Source organism: Cuculus canorus, chromosome 4 (genome assembly GCF_017976375.1).
Source record: "Cuculus canorus isolate bCucCan1 chromosome 4, bCucCan1.pri, whole genome shotgun sequence".
Lineage (NCBI taxonomy): Eukaryota > Metazoa > Chordata > Aves > Cuculiformes > Cuculidae > Cuculus > Cuculus canorus.
Window position 1 is genome coordinate 410,483 of NC_071404.1, and position 17,896 is coordinate 428,378.

Below are 17,896 nucleotides of genomic sequence, written 5' to 3' on the forward strand. Positions count from 1 at the left end.
ACCATGAGCCAGGAATGTGCCCTGGTGGACACCAAGCTGACCATGAGCCGGGAATGCACCCTGGTGGACACCAAGCCGACCATGAGCCAGGAATGTACCCTGGTGGACACCAAGCCGACCATGAGCCAGGAATGTGCCCTGGTGGACGCCAAGCCGACCACGAGCCAGGAATGTACCCTGGTGGACACCAAGCCGACCATGAGCCAGGAATGTACCCTGGTGGACACCAAGCTGACCATGAGCCGGGAATGTACCCTGGTGGACACCAAGCCGACCATGAGCCAGGAATGTGCCCTGGTGGACACCAAGCCAACCATGAGCCAGGAATGTACCCTGGTGGACACCAAGCTGACCATGAGCCAGGAATGTACCCTGGTGGACACCAAGCCGACCATGAGCCAGGAGTGTGCCCTGGTGGACACCAAGCCGACCATGAGCCAGGAATGTACCCTGGTGGACACCAAGCCAACCATGAGCCAGGAGTGTGCCCTGGTGGACACCAAGCCGACCATGAGCCAGGAATGTACCCTGGTGGACACCAAGCTGACCATGAGCCAGGAATGTGCCCTGGTGGACACCAAGCCAACCATGAGCCAGGAATGTACCCTGGTGGACACCAAGCTGACCATGAGCCGGGAATGCACCCTGGTGGACACCAAGCCGACCATGAGCCAGGAATGTACCCTGGTGGACACCAAGCCGACCATGAGCCAGGAGTGTGCCCTGGTGGCCAAGGAGGCCACGGAGATCGTGGGATGCCTGGAGAGGAGTGTGGGGAGCAGGTGAGGGGGGTTCTCCTCCCCCTCTGCTCTGCCCTAGGGAAGTCCCATCCGGATTCTGTGTCCAGTTCTGGGCTCCCCAGCTCCAGAAGGACCAGGAATGGCCCAAGAGAGCCCAGTGGAGGGCATGGAGGTGAGGAGGAGCTGGAAGCGCTGGGTCTGTCCAGCCCAAAGAGGGGATCCATCCATGCTGATCCGTATCCGATGGGCAGGAGGAGAGGCCAGGCAAGAGGACAAGGGGCACCAGCACAAACTGGAGCCCAGGAAGTTCCACCTGGACATGAGGAGAACCTTCTTCCCGGTGTGGGTTCTGGAGCCCTGGAGGCGGCTGCCCAGGGACGTCAGGAGTCTCCTTCTCCAGAGCAATCCCGACCCACCTGGACGGTGGTGGAGGGGACCCTGCTGGAGCAGCGGTGGGACTGGGTGGGCTCCAGAGGGATCCTGGCATTCTGTAAGGTCTCTCGCCTGGATTGCCAAATCCTCGGGTGGGAGCAGAACTATCGCTCCCGCGTGCCTCGGAGAAGCTGCGGCAGCGGGAGAGGCGTCTGCCGCCGGGTCGCAGGGCCGAGCCCGTGCCCACGGGCTGTGTCCGATCCGGTGTCGCTGACGGCTGCATCCCTCGGGAATGTCGGATGGCAGCGCTTTTATCGACCCGGTGACTTTCAGCCGTGGGTGAGGTGACGGAAGGAGGATGCGAGGGCTTGAGAGCCCCGTCCTGTGCCCAGCGTCCTCCGGCGCCGTTCCCGGATGGATGCGCTGGGATCCGCAGTGGGTCCGGCGAGGGCTGCGGTGCGAGCAGGACATGCGTTTGGAGTGGGGGTTCTGCCGCGAGGGCAGCGGAGCCTCTATTTCCCAAAAGGAAAAGGCGATGTGGAAGTGTTAGAGGAGCTCCACGTTGGGATTTATGAGTGGAGAGAAGTGGAGCGCAGGGGCTCTGCATCTCCGTGGGTTTGGATGAGCTCTGGCATCCCTTCCGGGCACAAAGGGTTGAAGGGAGGGGGAAAAGTAGGGTAGAAAGTGCTGAACCTCCCTCCGGTGAGCTCCAGAAAGGCGGGATGGGTTCATCCCACTCCCTCTCAGTGGGACCTGGAGAACCCTGGCAGCTCCGCAGCGCGGCGGCAGCATTCCCAGCCTCATCCCGGCAGCCTGGGTTCTGCCTTGGAAGCTGAAGGTTTCCAAGAAGCAAACGGTGGAGTCGGGATGCGGGCAGTTGGCAGGATGCAGTTGGATGGGATGCGGGCGGTTGGATGGGATGCAGGCAGTCGGGTGGGATGCAGGCAGTTGGATGGGATGCAGGCAGTCGGGTGGGATGCAGGCAGTTGGATGGGATGCAGGCAGTCGGGTGGGATGCAGGCAGTCGGGTGGGATGCAGGCGGTTGGATGGGATGCAGGCGGTTGGATGGGATGCAGGCAGTCGGGTGGGATGCAGGCAGTCGGGTGGGATGCAGGCAGTTGGATGGGATGCAGGCAGTCGGGTGGGATGCAGGCAGTCGGGTGGGATGCAGGCAGTTGGATGGGATGCAGGCAGTCGGGTGGGATGCAGGCAGTTGGATGGGATGCAGGCAGTCAGGTGGGATGCAGGCAGTTGGATGGGATGCAGGCAGTTGGGTGGGATGCAGACGGGTGGGATGCAGGCAGTCAGGTGGGATGCAGGCAGTTGGATGGGATGCAGGCAGTTGGATGGGATGCAGGCAGTCGGATGGGATGCAGGCAGTCGTGTGGGATGCAGGCAGTTGGATGGGATGCAGGCGGTCGGGTGGGATGCAGGCAGTTGGATGGGATGCAGGCAGTCGGGTGGGATGCAGGCAGCTGGCCAGGATGCGGGCAGTTGGATGGGATGCAGGCAGTCGGGTGGGATGCAGCCAGTTGGGTGGGATGCAGGCAGTTGGATGGGATGCAGGCAGTTGGATGGGATGCAGGCAGTCGGATGGGATGCAGGCAGTCAGGTGGGATGCAGGCAGTCGGGTGGGATGCAGGCAGTCGGGTGGGATGCAGGCAGTCGGGTGGGATGCAGGCAGTCGGATGGGATGCAGGCGGTCGGGTGGGATGCAGGCAGCTGGCCAGGATGCGAGCAGTTGGCTGATCGAGCAGTCGGTCGGGATGCGGGCAGTCGGGTGGGATATGGGCCATCTGCCATCTCCACAGCCCTCGACGCGGGGCTGGATCCCTCAGCTGCCGCGGGCCCTGTTCCTCTGTGTGCCGGGAGTGCTGCCGCAGGGTCCCGCCTGGCGCTGCCCTGGGAGCGGGGTTAACGAGCTCCCGCACCTGATGCCGCGCGCACACTAATTGCCGTGCTGTCTTTTGTCTCCTCTGCCCTCTTCTCTGCTGCTCCGCCGCTGCCGGCTGTGTCCCTGCTCCTGTCTCTCCCTGTGTGACTGTCTCTCCTCTCTGCCTTCCGCTCCCGCTCCAGACGACCGCCCGACGGGCCAAGGTGAGCACCCGGCACCCGCGCTGCCGCATGGACTCGGGTGCTGACCCCACAGCGCCTTCTCTTCTCCTTTGCCCTCACAGCTCCCCGGAGCTGTGCTCCTCTGCCCCCATGGCACAGGCTGATGGGGAAAACGGCCCTGGAAAAGCTTTGTGCTCCAGGCGGAGCGTTGCGGAGCAGCGGTGCCCATCCGGCTGGCGAAGCGCCGCTCGGTGTCCCTGCTGACGGCACGGGTCGCTGCTCCTGGACTGCCATCCCGGCTCAGTTCCGCAGCCGGAGCTCAGGGTCGCTGCTCCCGGACTGCCATCCCGGCTCAGTTCCGCAGCCGGAGCTCGGGGTCGCTGCTCCCGGACTGCCATCCCGGCTCAGTTCCGCAGCCGGAGCTCAGGGTCGCTGCTCCCGGACTGCCATCCCGGCTCAGTTCCGCAGCCGGAGCTCAGGGTCGCTGCTCCCGGACTGCCATCCCGGCTCAGTTCCGCAGCCGGAGCTCGGGGTCGCTGCTCCCGGACTGCGATCCCGGCTCAGTTCCGCAGCCGGAGCTCGGGGTCATCCCGGCTCAGTTCCGCAGCCGGAGCTCGGGGTCGCTGCTCCCGGACTGCCATCCCGGCTCAGTTCCGCAGCCGGAGCTCGGGGTCATCCCGGCTCAGTTCCGCAGCCGGAGCTCGGGGTCGCTGCTCCCGGACTGCCATCCCGGCTCAGTTCCGCAGCCGGAGCTCGGGGTCGCTGCTCCCTGCTTGCCATCCCGGCTCAGTTCTGCAGCCGGAGCTCGGGGCCATCCCGGCTCAGTTCCACAGCCGGAGCTCGGGGTGTCCGAGAGCCACGAGCTGCCGGCCGGGATGGTGTTGGTGCCGGCACCGGGAATCGCTCGTGATGCGCTGAGCCGGACTGACTCTGCAAAGGAGAGTGAGGGAGGGGGAGGAATCCTCAGGGAACTCCGTCACAGCCGAGTGGTGGTTTTTCCTCTTTGGGAAGCGGGCGCTGCAGGGAGGGCTCCGCTGCCTCTGCCCTGCACAGGGAATCCACGCGGTCCCACGGGATCCCAGCTGCCAGGCACCCGGCTTTCCCCTCTGGGAAGGATCTGTTGACTTTTCCTCTCTGGAAAAGCTCTGTGAGCTCCAGGTGGTGTGAGGCCGGAGCCCAGGCTGAGCCCACGCCTCACGGAGAGGGAGAAGCGTGTCCGAAGGGCGAGAGCACGGCGCGAGGGGCGAATCCGCCCCTCTGGATGTGAGATGTCCCTCTGGAAGGTCTCCTGGAGGCACAGCGAGGGGAGCTCAGGCTGAGCAGCTTTCTCACGCTGCTCTGGGTTCTAAGCCAGTTTCCGGTCACTGCTGGCAGCTGCCCCTTTTCCAGGTGAATCCTGGAGAGCTTCCAGCTGGATCCGGTGCTGTTGCGCTCGGTCCGAGTGGTGGAGGAGTTCTCCACAACCTGTGCGGGACCGGAGCGGCGAGAGGGTGTCCTGCGTGACCTCCTGCTGCAGCCTCGGTCCTGACCAGGACGGAGCTGAGGGCCGTGTGCCGGGATCAGAGCCGTGATCCGGCCCCTCTCCCGACACTCCATCCCGCTTTGGATGGGTCCACGTGGGATGGAGCTGCCCCCCACCAGCTTGGACCTTCCTGGGCTCCTGGCCCTGGATTTCCATGGGAGCCGGTAGGGCTGCCAGCGGCTGTGAGGGCTCCAGGAGCTGCCACGGAGCGGATTTTGGAGCTGCCACGCTGGATTTTGGTGCTTTCTGGAAGGAAGTCCAACCCTTGGACCTTTCCTGACCTTGCCGAGCCCATGTCATGGTCTGCAAGGCTTGCCAGCTCTCCAGATGTGATGAGCAGAGGGGTTGCTGGGTCTGTCCCCATGGAAGCTCTAGGCTCACCCGGAGAAGGCTTTTCCATCCCTAAAGCAGAAGGAAAGGGAACAATGTCCCTGTTCCGAGTAGCATTCTTGGAGACAGCGCGTGTGGCTTGGTGCCACGGGGATGGTTTCCAGGCAGGAGCTCACTCCATCCCTGGGAGAGCCCGGATCGCACCTGGGCGGGGAGGGCTGAGCTGCCGGCCCGGCCGCACGGTCATGGAATGGTTTGGATTGGAAGTGACCTCAGAGCCCCTCCAGTTCCCACGGGCAGGGACACCTCCCTCTGGATCAGGGGCTCCAAGAACCATCCAACCTGGCCTGGAACCCCTCCAGGGATGGGGCACCACCGCTGCTCTGGGGAACCCCTTCCAGGGCCTCCTCACCCTCCCAGGAGAACATTTCTCCCCAAGATCTCATCTCAATCTCCCCTCTTGCAGCTCAAAACCGTTCCCCTCGCCCTATCCCTGCCCTCCCTGATCCAGAGCCCCTCCCCAGCTCTCCTGGAGCCCCTTTCCCTCCTGGAAGCTGCTCTAAGGTCTCCCTGGAGCCTTCTCTTCTGATGTTGGGATAGCTCAGATTTCCCTGAAATAAGCTGGGATTTGGCAGCCCGGCCATGGAGCGTCTGCAGCCACCCCGTGGGCGCTGTGCCGGGATGCACCACGTGCAGCTCTGCCAGAAAGCCGGGAGAACGGCAGGGTAGGAATTTATGGAGCGTTAGGTGCCACGGAGGTGAGGGCTCCAGAGGGGTGGATCTGGGAGGACAGTGGAGGTCTCCGATGGACCTTGGGCTTTCCAGGGCCTGGGGCTTCTCCAGCTTCCCTTGCTCCCATCCCCTGGATTATGGCTCCAGCCTTGCTGCTGCTCCCCAGCTGGCACCTGGCAGCCACCGGTGGAGCCGCTCTGCTGCTCCGGTTCCTCTGAGCCCTTCTGGTTTTCCCTGGATTCCAGGGAACTGTCGCTACTACTTCATTTTTTCCCTCTGTTCCCCTAAATCTCCAGGGGACACCCCTGCCGCTGGTGCCGTTCCCAGCAGAGGCGCGGGCTCAGCTCCGCCGCAGCGGCCCCACGGCATTCGGAGCGGGGTGCAGCGTCTCCCGCTCCGGCTCCTGCCAGCGCTCGGCAGCGATTGCATCCCGGTGTCCGCTCCTGCTTCCAGACGCAGAGGACGGACTGGGGCGAAACCTCTCCCGCTCCTGTCCGAGGGGGTGCTGTGCCGTCCTCTGGAGCTGAACCCCGGAGCCTCTGCTGCCGCCGGGGCCCCCGTTATCCCTGTTCCCGTCCCCTCCAGCGCCTCACCGCATAGGCAGGAGCTGGGGGGGCGATGGGTCTGTGCCACCGATGTGGGAGCGCAGGGAACGAGAGATGCCACGGGCTGGAGGGAGAGGGGATCCTGGATGACTCCGGCCCGGAGCAGGGCTGGGTGCTCGGGAAAGGATCCGGTCGGGTGCTGAACCATCAGAGGCGCAGTGATGTTCCACCTTTCCCTGCACCGACCCCTTAGCCGTGAGTTTTGGCAGAGCCCGGCTCCTCTCGGAGCAGCGCGAGGTCCGGTTCTCGCTGCCGGGGAGTCTCTGCAGCGGAGTCGGCCTTCGGAACGCTGCCGATCCAGAGGGCGTGGGGTGCTCCGTCCATCCAGAACTACTTTGCTGGTGATGTCCCCGCAGTCCCCACGTGCTCTGCTGGCACAGGGGCTTGTGCCAAACTCATCCGTGCCCTGTCCCGGCGGGGCGAGCACCGGCCGTGGGTGATGGCCTCAGGAATTCTGTCCTGGGCTTCATCTGTGCTGGAAACGCCGGGGTAGGGATTGGCCTGGAGAAACCCCGGCGGAAGCCAAACCCAGCGGCCAAAGCGGTGTCAAGGCTGCAGCGAGACAGACCCGCGGTGAAGGCGCTGTCTCCCTCCTCTGACTCTCTCCCTCGACCGTGTTGTTTTGCAGCCCACCCGGACCCCCAGCTCGGCAGCGTCCAGCGGCACAGCCGGGCCCTCGGGCTCGGCCTCCGCCTCCGGCGGGGAGATGAGCAGCAGCGAGCCCAGCACGCCCGCCCAGACGCCGCTGGTGGCCCCCGTTATTCCCAGTCCCTCCCTGGCCTCTCCGGTGGCACCGCCGGTCCCCTCGCCCACAAAGGTAAGCTTTGGCCGGGAACGCCGGCGGCTCTGCCGCGCCGAGGGGAGGAGGGTGGGGAAGAGGAGGGCAGGGGCGCGTGGGCACGGCTTGGCGAGGAGGTGGCCAAGGAGAGGTGGAGATGCTGGTGCACCCGGGCTGGGAAGATGCTGCCCAGGAGGAGAGTGCTGTGGCATAGCTCGGTTCCCAACAAACGTTCCCCCATTCCCAACTCCCGGTGGGATAACGCGGCGCCAGGGCAGGCTGGCAGTGAAGGTGCTGGGGGCTTAGCTCTGCGTCAGAGCCCGATCCGAGTGGTGAGGGGTGAGCTGCTGTAAATCCAGGGAGGATGGAACGCTGCCCCCTTCCCGCTGGAGGCAGATGAGTGGGAGGGGAGGAACCGCTGAGAGCGCCGCTCTGCCCCAACCTCGGCTGTTTCTGACACCTCTGTCAGCAGAATCGCTCCAGTTTTGATCTTTAAAATAGTTTGTCCGTACTTCCGTCCCTGCTTTGCCTTGATTAGAGCTTGGGAAAGATTTAGGGCAAGGAATTAACAGCAGCAGAGGACAACGAGCTGCCTCTGACACTGTGCTGTGAGGAGAAGGCGCGTTCATCGCGCGGCATCGTCCCGCTCCGAATGGCAGCAAAGGGTCACTGAGGGCGCGCTGGGCGTCTTCGTGGTGGTGGTGGTGGGGTTGGCTTTGAAAGGACTCGGGCGCCTCCAGAACCCCGTGATGTCCAAAGTGAGGTGCTCCACACCTTTCGCGAGCTCAAGGCACTGTGTCAGCATCTCAAGGAACTTTCATCCCATGTTGTCAACGGGTTCTACCACCAACGATGGGCGATGGGTTCCCTAAACCTGCCCCGAGCTGAGCTCCGGGGTCCGGGTGGGCGGAACGACAGCTGCGGGGCTCTCTCCAAGGGCTGGGGCTGCTCCAGGGGGTGATTCTTGGTTTGCTGCCGCAGGAGGAGGAGAATTTACGTGCTCAAGTCAGAGACCTGGAGGAGAAGTTGGAGACCCTGAAGATAAAGCGAAATGAAGACAAAGCAAAGCTCAAAGAGCTCGAGAAGTACAAGATCCAACTGGAGCAGGTGCAGGAGTGGAAGAGCAAAATGCAGGAGCAGCAGGCTGACCTCCAGAAGCGTCTGAAGGAAGCCAAGAAGGTGAAGGGGCAGCGTGGGGGCAGGGGCTGCAGGGGGAGATGGGACTCCAGGGTCAGTTCATAGAATCATACAATGGTTTGGGCTGGAAGGGACCTCAAAGCCCACCCAGTTCCACCCCTGCCATGGGCAGGAACGCCTCTCCCTGGATCAGGGGCTCCAAGCCCCATCCAACCTGGCCTGGAACCCCTCCAGGGATGGAGCAGCCACCACTGCTCTGGGCAACCTGGGCCAGGGCCTCCTCACCTGAACAGGAGAACGTTTCTCCCCAAGATCTCATCTCAATCTCCCCTCTTGCAGCTCAAAACCGTTCCCTTGTGCTGTCCCTGCCCTCCCTGATCCAGAGCCCCTCCCCAGCTTTCCTGGAGCCCCTTTTCCTCCTGGAAGCTGCTCCAAGGTCTCCCCAGAGCCCTCTCTTCTCCAAGTGGAACAAACCACGTTCTAACTTGACTGCTGACAGGAAAAGCTGCGGAGCTTTGGAGCGCGGAGCCTTCCTGTCTCTCCTTACCCAGCAGCGTCTCCTGTGCGGTGGCGCTGGTGGAGCTCGTGGGTGGGTTCCATCTTTCCCTTCTCCCCAAGGACAGGTTCCATCCCTGCCTGCTGCTCCCAGGCCAAGGGCAGGACCCGGCGGTGCTGGCAGAGGAGCTTTTCCTTCCCTCTGCCCAAGTGGATCCTTGGTTTCTTTCCCAGGATTTGTTTGACAAGCACTCCTGCCGTGTTCCGCCTCTCCTTGCCTGCAGATCCTTTTCCTGCCGGGCTCCTTTGAGGGTGGGAGAAGGTGTGAAGCCGGGAAGAGGGAGAGGGGCAGCCTGGAGCCCGGCGGCCCTTCCCCTCCCAGCCCCGATGCGATGCGCTGCTCTTCATTGATTCTCCTTTGGGAGCGCCGGGAGCGGGGATGCTCTGAGGCTTGTGGTCTGGGAGACGGCCGTCTCCATCCTTGGCGTTCCAGGTCTCCTCACCTCCATGTGCTTGACCGCAGGAAGCCAAGGATGCCTTGGAAGCCAAGGAGCGCTACATGGAGGAGATGGCAGACACCGCCGATGCCATCGAAATGGCAACCCTGGACAAGGAGATGGCGGAGGAGCGCGCCGAGTCCCTGCAGCAGGAGGTGGACTCTCTGAAGGAGAAAGTGGAATATCTCACCATGGACCTGGAGATCCTGAAGCACGAGATCGAAGAGAAAGGTGGGAAGGGGTTGGCTTTTGGGTGGTCTCAGCCTGGTCCTGCGGCACGGGGCAGCTCCTCGCTGGGGAGGAGAGCACTCGGCTTCTCCGGAGTTGTGGTGCCTCCTCGCTGCCGGCTGTGGTGGGGCTGCAGCTTTGTCCCTGTGGATCCGCTGCAGCCGCCAGAGCTTCTCTCTGCGTCCCAGCTCGGCTCAGCAGGCGTGGGCACAGCCAGGGGGCTCAGCTTCGGGCTCGTGTGCGTCCCGACTGCGCTGAGGAGGCAGAGGGAGAGCGGCCACGCTTGAGGCTGGGCAGAAATGTTCCTGGGGGTCTTAGAGGAGCTCAGGCTGAATGTTGGATGGCAGATCCCACCCAAAGGGTGTTTGACCAGGATGGACTTGATGTGGGACATGACACGATGGCTTTGCTGCTCACTGATCCGCCCTCCCAGCCGTGCTCCGAGCACTCCTCAAACCGGGGAACTGAGTCATGGAATCATAGAGTCATTGAGGTTGGAAAAGCCCTCCGAGCTCATCCAATCCAACTCCCCAGTGCTGCCTGAACCCTGTCCCCAAGTGCCACGTGGGGTTTGAACCCCTCCAGGGACAGGGGCTCCACCACCGCCCCACAGCCTCTGCCAGGGCTTCACCACTCTTTCCGTGAAGGAATGTTTCCCACTATCCAGTCTAAACCTCCCTGGCACAACTGGAGGTGTTTCCTCTCATCCCTGGTTCCTGGGGAGCAGAGCCCGACTCCTGCCTGACTCCAAACTCCTTTCCAGGAGCTGCGCAGAGCCGGGAGGTCTCCCCTCCTCTTCCCCAGGCTCAACACCCCCAGATCCCTCAGCCGCTCCCACAACCCCTGTTCTCCAGACCCTTCCCAGCTGCGTTCCCTTTTCCAGACGCGCTCCAGCCCCTCCAGGGCTTTCTCGGAGCGAGGGGCCCAGGGTTGGCGCGGTGGCCGTGTTTTGCCCTGGGTCTGATTCTCGGGGGCCCTCTGAGCTCTCGCTGCTTCTGGTGAGCTTCGAAATCGCGTGCAGCAGGAGACGAACGCGTCCCGAGGGCTGCGACGGGAACGTGGGTGTGCTGAGGGACACGGGGAGAACAGGAGCAGCGAGAGGAAATGATGGAGATGAGCAGTGTCTTGGATCTGAGGTTACTTTCCCAGGGCTGGGCGCGTCAAGAGCCAATTGTATCGGCAGAACCCGGTGCTGCGCGGCTCTGCCATCGCCCGGCGGCTGCTCGGGCACCGTCTGCACGCTGGGGCCGTGGTTCCTCACCCGCACTCGGCGGCTCTGCTGGCATCGGGGGAATCTCTCAGCCTACAGGCGTTAAGCCCGAGGTTTCAGCTTTGCTCTGCTGTGGGAGAGGGGCTGCAGTGTCCCCCCTCGCGGTGACCGTGCTGTCCTCCCGCGGCGGTTTGTAACGTCAGTGTGAAAGAACCACAGCCGTTCGGCTTCAGCTGTTCCTGCACAGCCAGAGTAACGCGTGCTCTCTTCCGCAGGCTCGGACGGAGCCGCGTCCAGTTACCAAGTGAAACAGCTGGAAGAGCAGAACGCGAGGCTGAAGGAAGCTCTTGTGAGGTAGGAGACCGCGCGTGCTGCCGGGGGCTGGGATGCTGCTGGTGGAATTCCTCCCTACAAGAACCTGTGCAGCAGTTTATGTGGAGCCCTGATCCAAACGTTTCCCCGGAGCCAATCCGCTCGCCGGCCCTGGGCTGTTCCTGAGCTCCCCGACCCTCTTAAGCTCCTACCACTGGGGGCCCGTGTAGATGGGGAGAAAACGCTGCTTCAGAGGGTGTCGCTGCTCCATTTCTCCATGTGTGCCGTGCCCGGCAGCTCCAGCACGGCTGCAGACATTCAAGCAGCTGCCCGGGATGCTTCTCCAACACCTCCCGCTCCGAGTTTCCTGCCCCCACGCAGCACGGCGCCCCGGCTGTCGCCTCCCTCGGGACGAGCGTGGGTTGGGGGCTTTTAGAGGCACCGTGGGGGCCCCCACGGCCACCATCGGATCCCTCTGTGCTCCCGGGGCTGTGCTGCCGAGAGCAGCCTGTGTGGTCCGTACCTCCTGGGAGCGTCTGCCCTCGATGGGAACCACGGGAAACAGCCTTGCAGGGAATTCCAAACCCGAGTGTCAGAGCGGGAGGTGTGGAGCGAGAGGCGCTCCCGGCTTGGGCGCCTCGGGGCTGTCTGAGCTGGACGCAGCCCGGTTCTGCTCTCAGCCCGTGCCGAAGGCCGTGCTGTGTCCGTGCTCTGTCTCTTTTCTGCTGCCGACCTCCTCCCTCGCGCTGCGAAGGGCCGGGAATGCGGCTCATTTCCCTTCGCCTGCTGAGTTCTCCCTTTCCACGCTCCCTGTCCCACTTACAGCTGCTCTTTCCCGTCTGTCCTGGTTTCTGGTTTTCCACTTTCTCCCCTTCCATTCTCTCCATCCCCTGCCGCTCTCATTCCTTCAAGGGAAGGTGCAGTCCCAGGCACCGATCCAGCCCCATCCCCGTTCCCTGGGAACACTGCTCCTGCTGCACCGGCACGGGCTGGGGCTCGGCTCTGCCGGTACCCACTGGAGCGATGTCTGGGAAGGGAGCGGCTTCTCCCACTCTGGTCCCCGGTGATGGGTCTGGTTGTTCTCCCAAAGGATGCGGGACTTGTCTGCGTCAGAGAAGCAGGAACATGTGAAGCTGCAGAAGCAAATGGAGAAGAAAAACACGGAGCTGGAGTCCCTGCGGCAGCAGAGGGAGAAGCTTCAGGAGGAGGTGAAGCAGGCGGAGAAGACAGTGGATGAGCTGAAGGAGCAGGTGAGGAGGAAGAATGGGTGGGAGGGGTCCTTGCGGCTGGTGGGAGTGTTGAGGAGCTGCTGCCGGGCAAGCGGGGCGCTCCTCTGGGCCTGGAGCGCTTCGTCCGGCGCTCCTGGAGAGTCACCGTGGTGGGACATCCGTACACCTGCAGGGACCCGTGCGGGGGCTCCGTCGGCCGCAGCAAACCCTCTCCCAGCACTGGAGCAGTGCAGAGCTCTGTCATCCCGGGGGGGCTCTGAACCCCAGACACGAACGGTGCCTCATCCCTCCCAGGGCTGCTCCATGTGCTGCCTGCTCCGTGTGGAGCCGTCACACCTTCCTGATCCCCATGAGGCTGTTCCATGTGCTGCCTGCTCCGTGCGGAGCCGTCACACCTTCCTGATCCCCATGAGGCTGTTCCATGTGCTGCCTGCTCCGTGCGGAGCCGTCACACCTTCCTGATCCCCATGAGGCGGTTCCATGTGCTGCCTGCTCCGTGCGGAGCCGTCACACCTTCCTGATCCCCGTGGGGCTGTTCCGTGTGTGCTGCCTGCTCCGTGCGGAGCCGTCACCCCTTCCCGATCCCCGTGGGGCTGTTCCGTGTGTGCTGCCTGCTCCGTGCGGAGCCATCATCCCTTCCCGATCCCCGTGGGGCTGTTCCGTGTGTGCTGCCTGCTCCGTGCGGAGCCGTCACACCTTCCCGATCCCCGTGGGGCTGTTCCATGTGTGCTGCCTGCTCCGTGCGGAGCCATCATCCCTTCCCAATCCCCGTGCGAGCTCAGCCTTGTCCCCTGGCACTGCAGAGCCAGGAATGACTCGGAGAGCCAAAGCCGAGCTCTCTTTCCATGTCCCTTCTCCCGGCGCTGCTTCCAGGGTGTCAGAAAAGCTTGGGATCCGCCCGCTGTGGCGCGTTGAGCTCCGGTGATGTGTGCTTTGCAGGTGGATGCTGCTCTGGGTGCAGAAGAGATGGTGGAGACTCTGACCGAGAGAAACTTGGACCTGGAGGAGAAGGTCCGGGAGCTGCGCGAGACCGTGGGGGACCTGGTAAGGCACACTCCTCCGGAGGGAGGGCTGGAGCGGGAGGGCTCCCGCTGCCTCCTTCGCCAGCGGCTGGGCTGGCGCGAGGCCGGGCCCTGAGGTGCCGGGAGCTGCCTGGCGGCGGTGCCGGAGGGGATTGGGCACCTTTCTGCAGGCGTTGTGCTCAGCGCCGCTTCTAAGCGTCGCTCCCCTCCGCCCCGTGCGCCGCGGGTGCCCCTCGTGCTGCTCCGAGAACGCCGTCGCTCGCCGGGCTGTGCCGTAACCACGTCCCCTGCTGCCTCCTCCTTGCCAGGAAGCCATGAACGAGATGAACGATGAGCTGCAGGAGAACGCCCGCGAGACGGAGCTGGAGCTGCGGGAGCAGCTGGACATGGCGACGGCGCGGGTCCGCGAGGCGGAGAAGCGCGTGGAGGCTGCGCAGGAGACGGTGGCCGACTACCAGCAGACCATCAAGAAGTACCGAGAGCTGACCGCGCACCTCCAGGTGTGGCTCTCCGGCGCTCTGCGGCAGCTCCGCTCCTCAGAGCCCACCGCGGCGGCGAGGAGACCCAGCGGGCGCAGGCGGGAGCGCGGCCGGAGGAGGGGGACATGGGAGGCAGGGATGGAGGCTGAGCTCCTGCTCTCGCGGGAGGCGGGCGCGGCAGGACCCGGGCAGCTGGTGCCTGAGAGCCGGTTCCTACCAGAGCTTTCCTGGGAGCCCCTCAGTGCCAGCCTGCACGCGGTCCTTGTGAGCTCCAGCAGCACCGCCTGCCCCACTGCCCCTCTCCGGGTGGGAATTGTTGGCAGAGCCCCATCTGGAGCAGCGCTGCGGATGCTTGTGCTCGCTGCGCTGTGCTGCTGCTGCTCCGGGCTGGGAAATGAGTCCTGGGAAAGATGGAAGAGCCTGTGGTTCTTCCAGCCCTGGGCTTAGTTCTCCCGGGCTTTGCCGCAGCGAAGGGAGATGGGGACTGTGTGGGTTCCTCGGCTTCAGCGCCGCGTGCGGGCAGCCGAGTGTTCCGAAAGCGCGCGCATCCCTGTTCCTCCCGTCCCTCCGTCCCCGTGCACGGGCGCGAGGAGCCCCGGCGCTCCCCGGGGCGCGGCTGTGGGGAGGGGGGTGCCAGGACGGCTCTGCTCTGCGCTGGGCTCATCGCGGCTCCTCTCGCCGCTCAGGACGTGAACCGAGAGCTCATGAGCCAGCAGGAAGCGTCGGCCGAGAGGCAGCAGCAGCCGCCGCCCGAGATGTTCGACTTCAAGATCAAGTTTGCAGAGACAAAAGCCCACGCTAAGGTAAGGCCGTCGGCAGAGCCAGGCTCGCGCTTTCCCTGTGCCGGGCTATGACGTGGGGGTGCCGGGCACAGGGTGGGAATTCCCGCCGGGATGCAGTGCTCAGCATTGGCTGCTGTGCTGCGCCCGCCGTGGAAATGGGCTGAGAACGGTGTCTGAAGGGAAACATCTGACCTCACGCACCGCTGGGCAGGAAGGGATGGGGGGGAGCCTGCTCCCGACACACAACACCGGCGTTGTCCTTATCCCACTTGGAATGCTGGCTGGAAAGAAAGAGAGCTTGTGGGCATGGAGACGGCGTGCAGCCTGTGCCCGGGGCGCGGATGGAGCTCCAGCCGTGCCTCTGCCCAGACTGTGTGTCCCTGCCCGGATTCTCGGTGTTCCCATTTCCGTGTGTCCCTGTCCATTCTTTGTGTCCCTGCACATTCCATGTGGTCATGCTTGTTCCGTGTGTCCCTGCCTGTTCTGAGGGTCCATGCCCATTCCGTGTCTCCATGCGTGTTTTGTGTGTCCATCCCTGTTCCGGGTCTCCGTGCCCACTCCATGTGTCCCTGCCCATTCCATGTGTTTCCCTGCCTGTTCCATGTGTGTCCCTGCCCATTCCGTGTGTGTCCCTGCCCATTCCATGTGTGTCCCTGCCCATTCCGTGTGTGTCCCTGCCTGTTCCGTGTGTGTCCCTGCCCATTCCGTGTGTGTCCCTGCCCGTTCTGTGTGTGTCCCTGTCTGTTCCCTGTGTGTCCCTGCCCGTTCCGTGTGTGTCCCTGCCCATTCCGTGTGTGTCCCTGCCCATTCCGTGTGTGTCCGTGCCCATTCCGTGTGTGTCCCTGCCCGTTCCATGTGTGTCCCTGCCCATTCCGTGTGTGTCCCTGCCCGTTCCCTGTGTCCGTGCCCATTCCGTGTGTGTCCGTGCCCGTTCCGTGTGTGTCCCGCGGTGTTCCCTGTGTCCGTGCCCATTCCGCGTGTCCCTGCCTGTTCCCTGTGTCCATTCCATGTGTGTCCCTGCCCATTCCCTGTGTGTCCCGCGGTGTTCCGTGTGTCCGTGCCCATTCCGCGTGTCCCCGCAGGCCATCGAGATGGAGCTGCGGCAGATGGAGGTGCTCCAGGCCAACCGGCACGTCTCCCTCCTCACCTCCTTCATGCCCGACAGCTTCCTGCGCCACGGAGGCGACCACGACTGCATCCTGGTGCTCCTGCTCATCCCGCGCCTCATCTGCAAGGTGGGACGGGCGCCTCGGGCGGGAATTTGCCCTTGGCGGGACCTCGGTCACTTCTCTCCCGGAAGCTTTGGGATGGAGTTGGCTCCTGAGCGGGGCTCTCGGATCTTGGAGCGCCGTCTCCAAAGCCGCTGTACCACCAGGAGGCCGTGGCTCTGCGAGGAGCCGCCTTTTCCTTCTGTCCCACTGGGGTTTGGGATTTGGGATATCCAGAACCTTGCGAAGCGGTCTGGGAGGAGGAGGAAGGGAGAGTCCCTGCCAGCAGGCGGTGGGTGGATCCATGCTGTGGTTCCGATGGGTCGGGCGGGCGAGCGCCGGTGCCTTGCGGTGCTGAGCTGGGATCCGCTGCTCCGCTTGTCCCCCTTCCGCACGGCAGGAATCATTCCCGGGGGAGGGATGTGGGGGGTATTGGCCTGACCTGAGGCGTGGGAAGGCCCTGAAGGATCTCCCTCTTCCGGACAGGCCGAGCTGATCAGCAAACAGGCGCAGGAGAAGTTTGATCTGAGCGAGAACTGTGCGGAGCGCAGCGGGCTGCGGGGCGCCGCCGGCGAGCAGCTGAGCTTTGCGGCCGGGCTGGTCTATTCGCTCAGCCTGCTGCAGGCCACGCTGCACAAATACGAGCAGTGAGTATCCCGCGCCTTCCCCTCAGCTTTGCTTCCCAACCGCGTCCCCCTCGGGGAGCACAGGAGAGCTCGGCAGCCGCGCGGCGCGGCCCGGACCTTCGGGACGGAAAGCTGAGGGATCCCGATTGCTGCCTCGCCATGGGGCTTCCACTTCCCTGGCAGCCCTCTCCTTGTTTCCGTCCCGAGAGCGGACACGGGAAGGACCCGATTCCCTCGCACGCAGTGCTCGTTCCTCAGCTGTGCCACGTCGTGAGGCGAGGAGGGGCCTTGGGCATGGATTTTAACATCTGTCCTCCAGGAGATAGAATCACCGAATCCTGGAAGGGTTTCGGTGGGAAGGGACCTCAAAGCCCATCCCGTCCCACCTCAGCCACGGGCAGGGACACCTCCCACTGGATCAGGGGCTCCAAAGCCCCATCCAACCTGGCCTGGAACCCCTCCAGGGATGGGGCACCACCACTGCTCTGTTCCAGGGCCTCCACACCCTCCAGGAGAACATTTCTCCCCAAGATCTCATCACCATCTCCCCTCTTGTAGCTCAAAACTGTTCCCCTCGTGCTGTTCCTGCACTCCCTGATCCAGAGCCCCTCCCCAGCTCTCCTGGAGCCCTTTCCCTCCTGGAAGCTGCTCTAAGGTCTCCCTGGAGCCTTCTCTTCTCCTGAACAACCCCAACTCTCCCAGCCTGGCCTTGAACGGGAGGTGCTTCAGCCCTCGCATCCCCCCCTTCCTATGAGGGATGCGCCCCAGTCTCTTGCTGAGCTTGGTCTCACCTGGGGTTGACTCTGGGCTCCAGTGCCCAAGACCCGGCTCTTCCCGCAGTGCCCAGGACATATTCCTGTGCGGAACGTCTCATGGAGCATCATCCTGAAGGCGTGGTTGGTGTGAGCCCCACGCCGGGCAGCGCCGTGGCCGCACCGGGGAGCCCCGGCTTTCCTCAGAAACCAGGAAACGCCTTTGGGGAGGGCGCTCACCTCCAGGCTTGCTCGGCTTTGCTCCCAGGAAAGCGGCCTGGTGTGAACCCGAGCACCGGGAGATCCTTCTGCTTCCGCTCCTCCTGCCTCCAGCACTGCTGCTGCCTCCGAGCCTGGAGCGCTCCCCTGCCCTCGGCTCCCTTTCCCGTAGCTCCCAGGGCACCCACCTCACATCTGGTTTTCTACAGATGTTTTGGCCGCTGTTAACCACTCGCTGGAGCTCCTGGAGTCCGTCTGCTGCTCCGGGGATGTTCCAGATCCGAGATTGGCACTCAGAGGCAAAGCCCCGTGTTGATGCGGTCTGGAGCACGTGCCCGTCCCAGCCGTGCCGACAGCGTCCGCGTTCCTTTCCCAGGGCCCTGAACAAATGCAGCGTGGAGGTGTACAAGAAGGTGGGGATGCTGTACCCGGAGATGAGCGTCCACGAGCGCTCGCTGGACTTCCTGATCGAGCTCCTGCACAAGGACCAGCTGGACGAGACGGTCAACGTGGAGCCGCTGACCAAGGCCATCAAGTACTACCAGGTGGGTCTGCAGAGCCAGGA

General features: G+C 64.0%; 1 protein-coding gene across 9 annotated transcripts in view; it reads left to right on the forward strand.

Annotated features, from left to right (window-relative positions):
* Nucleotides 1-17,896, forward strand: part of DCTN1 (dynactin subunit 1) — a 62,203-nt gene that overhangs the window by 33,030 nt on the left and 11,277 nt on the right. For 7 of the 9 annotated variants that reach the window (XM_054065699.1, XM_054065702.1, XM_054065700.1 and 4 more), the window contains 12 exons: nucleotides 3,190-3,210; nucleotides 6,986-7,174; nucleotides 8,117-8,314; nucleotides 9,291-9,495; nucleotides 10,978-11,056; nucleotides 12,105-12,264; nucleotides 13,183-13,287; nucleotides 13,574-13,765; nucleotides 14,431-14,547; nucleotides 15,609-15,761; nucleotides 16,221-16,381; nucleotides 17,708-17,876. In XM_054065699.1, the coding sequence (XP_053921674.1) occupies nucleotides 3,190-3,210; nucleotides 6,986-7,174; nucleotides 8,117-8,314; nucleotides 9,291-9,495; nucleotides 10,978-11,056; nucleotides 12,105-12,264; nucleotides 13,183-13,287; nucleotides 13,574-13,765; nucleotides 14,431-14,547; nucleotides 15,609-15,761; nucleotides 16,221-16,381; nucleotides 17,708-17,876 (1,749 nt within the window). The remainder of the gene's footprint in view (nucleotides 1-3,189; nucleotides 3,211-6,985; nucleotides 7,175-8,116; nucleotides 8,315-9,290; nucleotides 9,496-10,977; nucleotides 11,057-12,104; nucleotides 12,265-13,182; nucleotides 13,288-13,573; nucleotides 13,766-14,430; nucleotides 14,548-15,608; nucleotides 15,762-16,220; nucleotides 16,382-17,707; nucleotides 17,877-17,896) is intronic. The other 2 variants (XM_054065703.1, XM_054065704.1) reach the window with 1 other exon arrangement.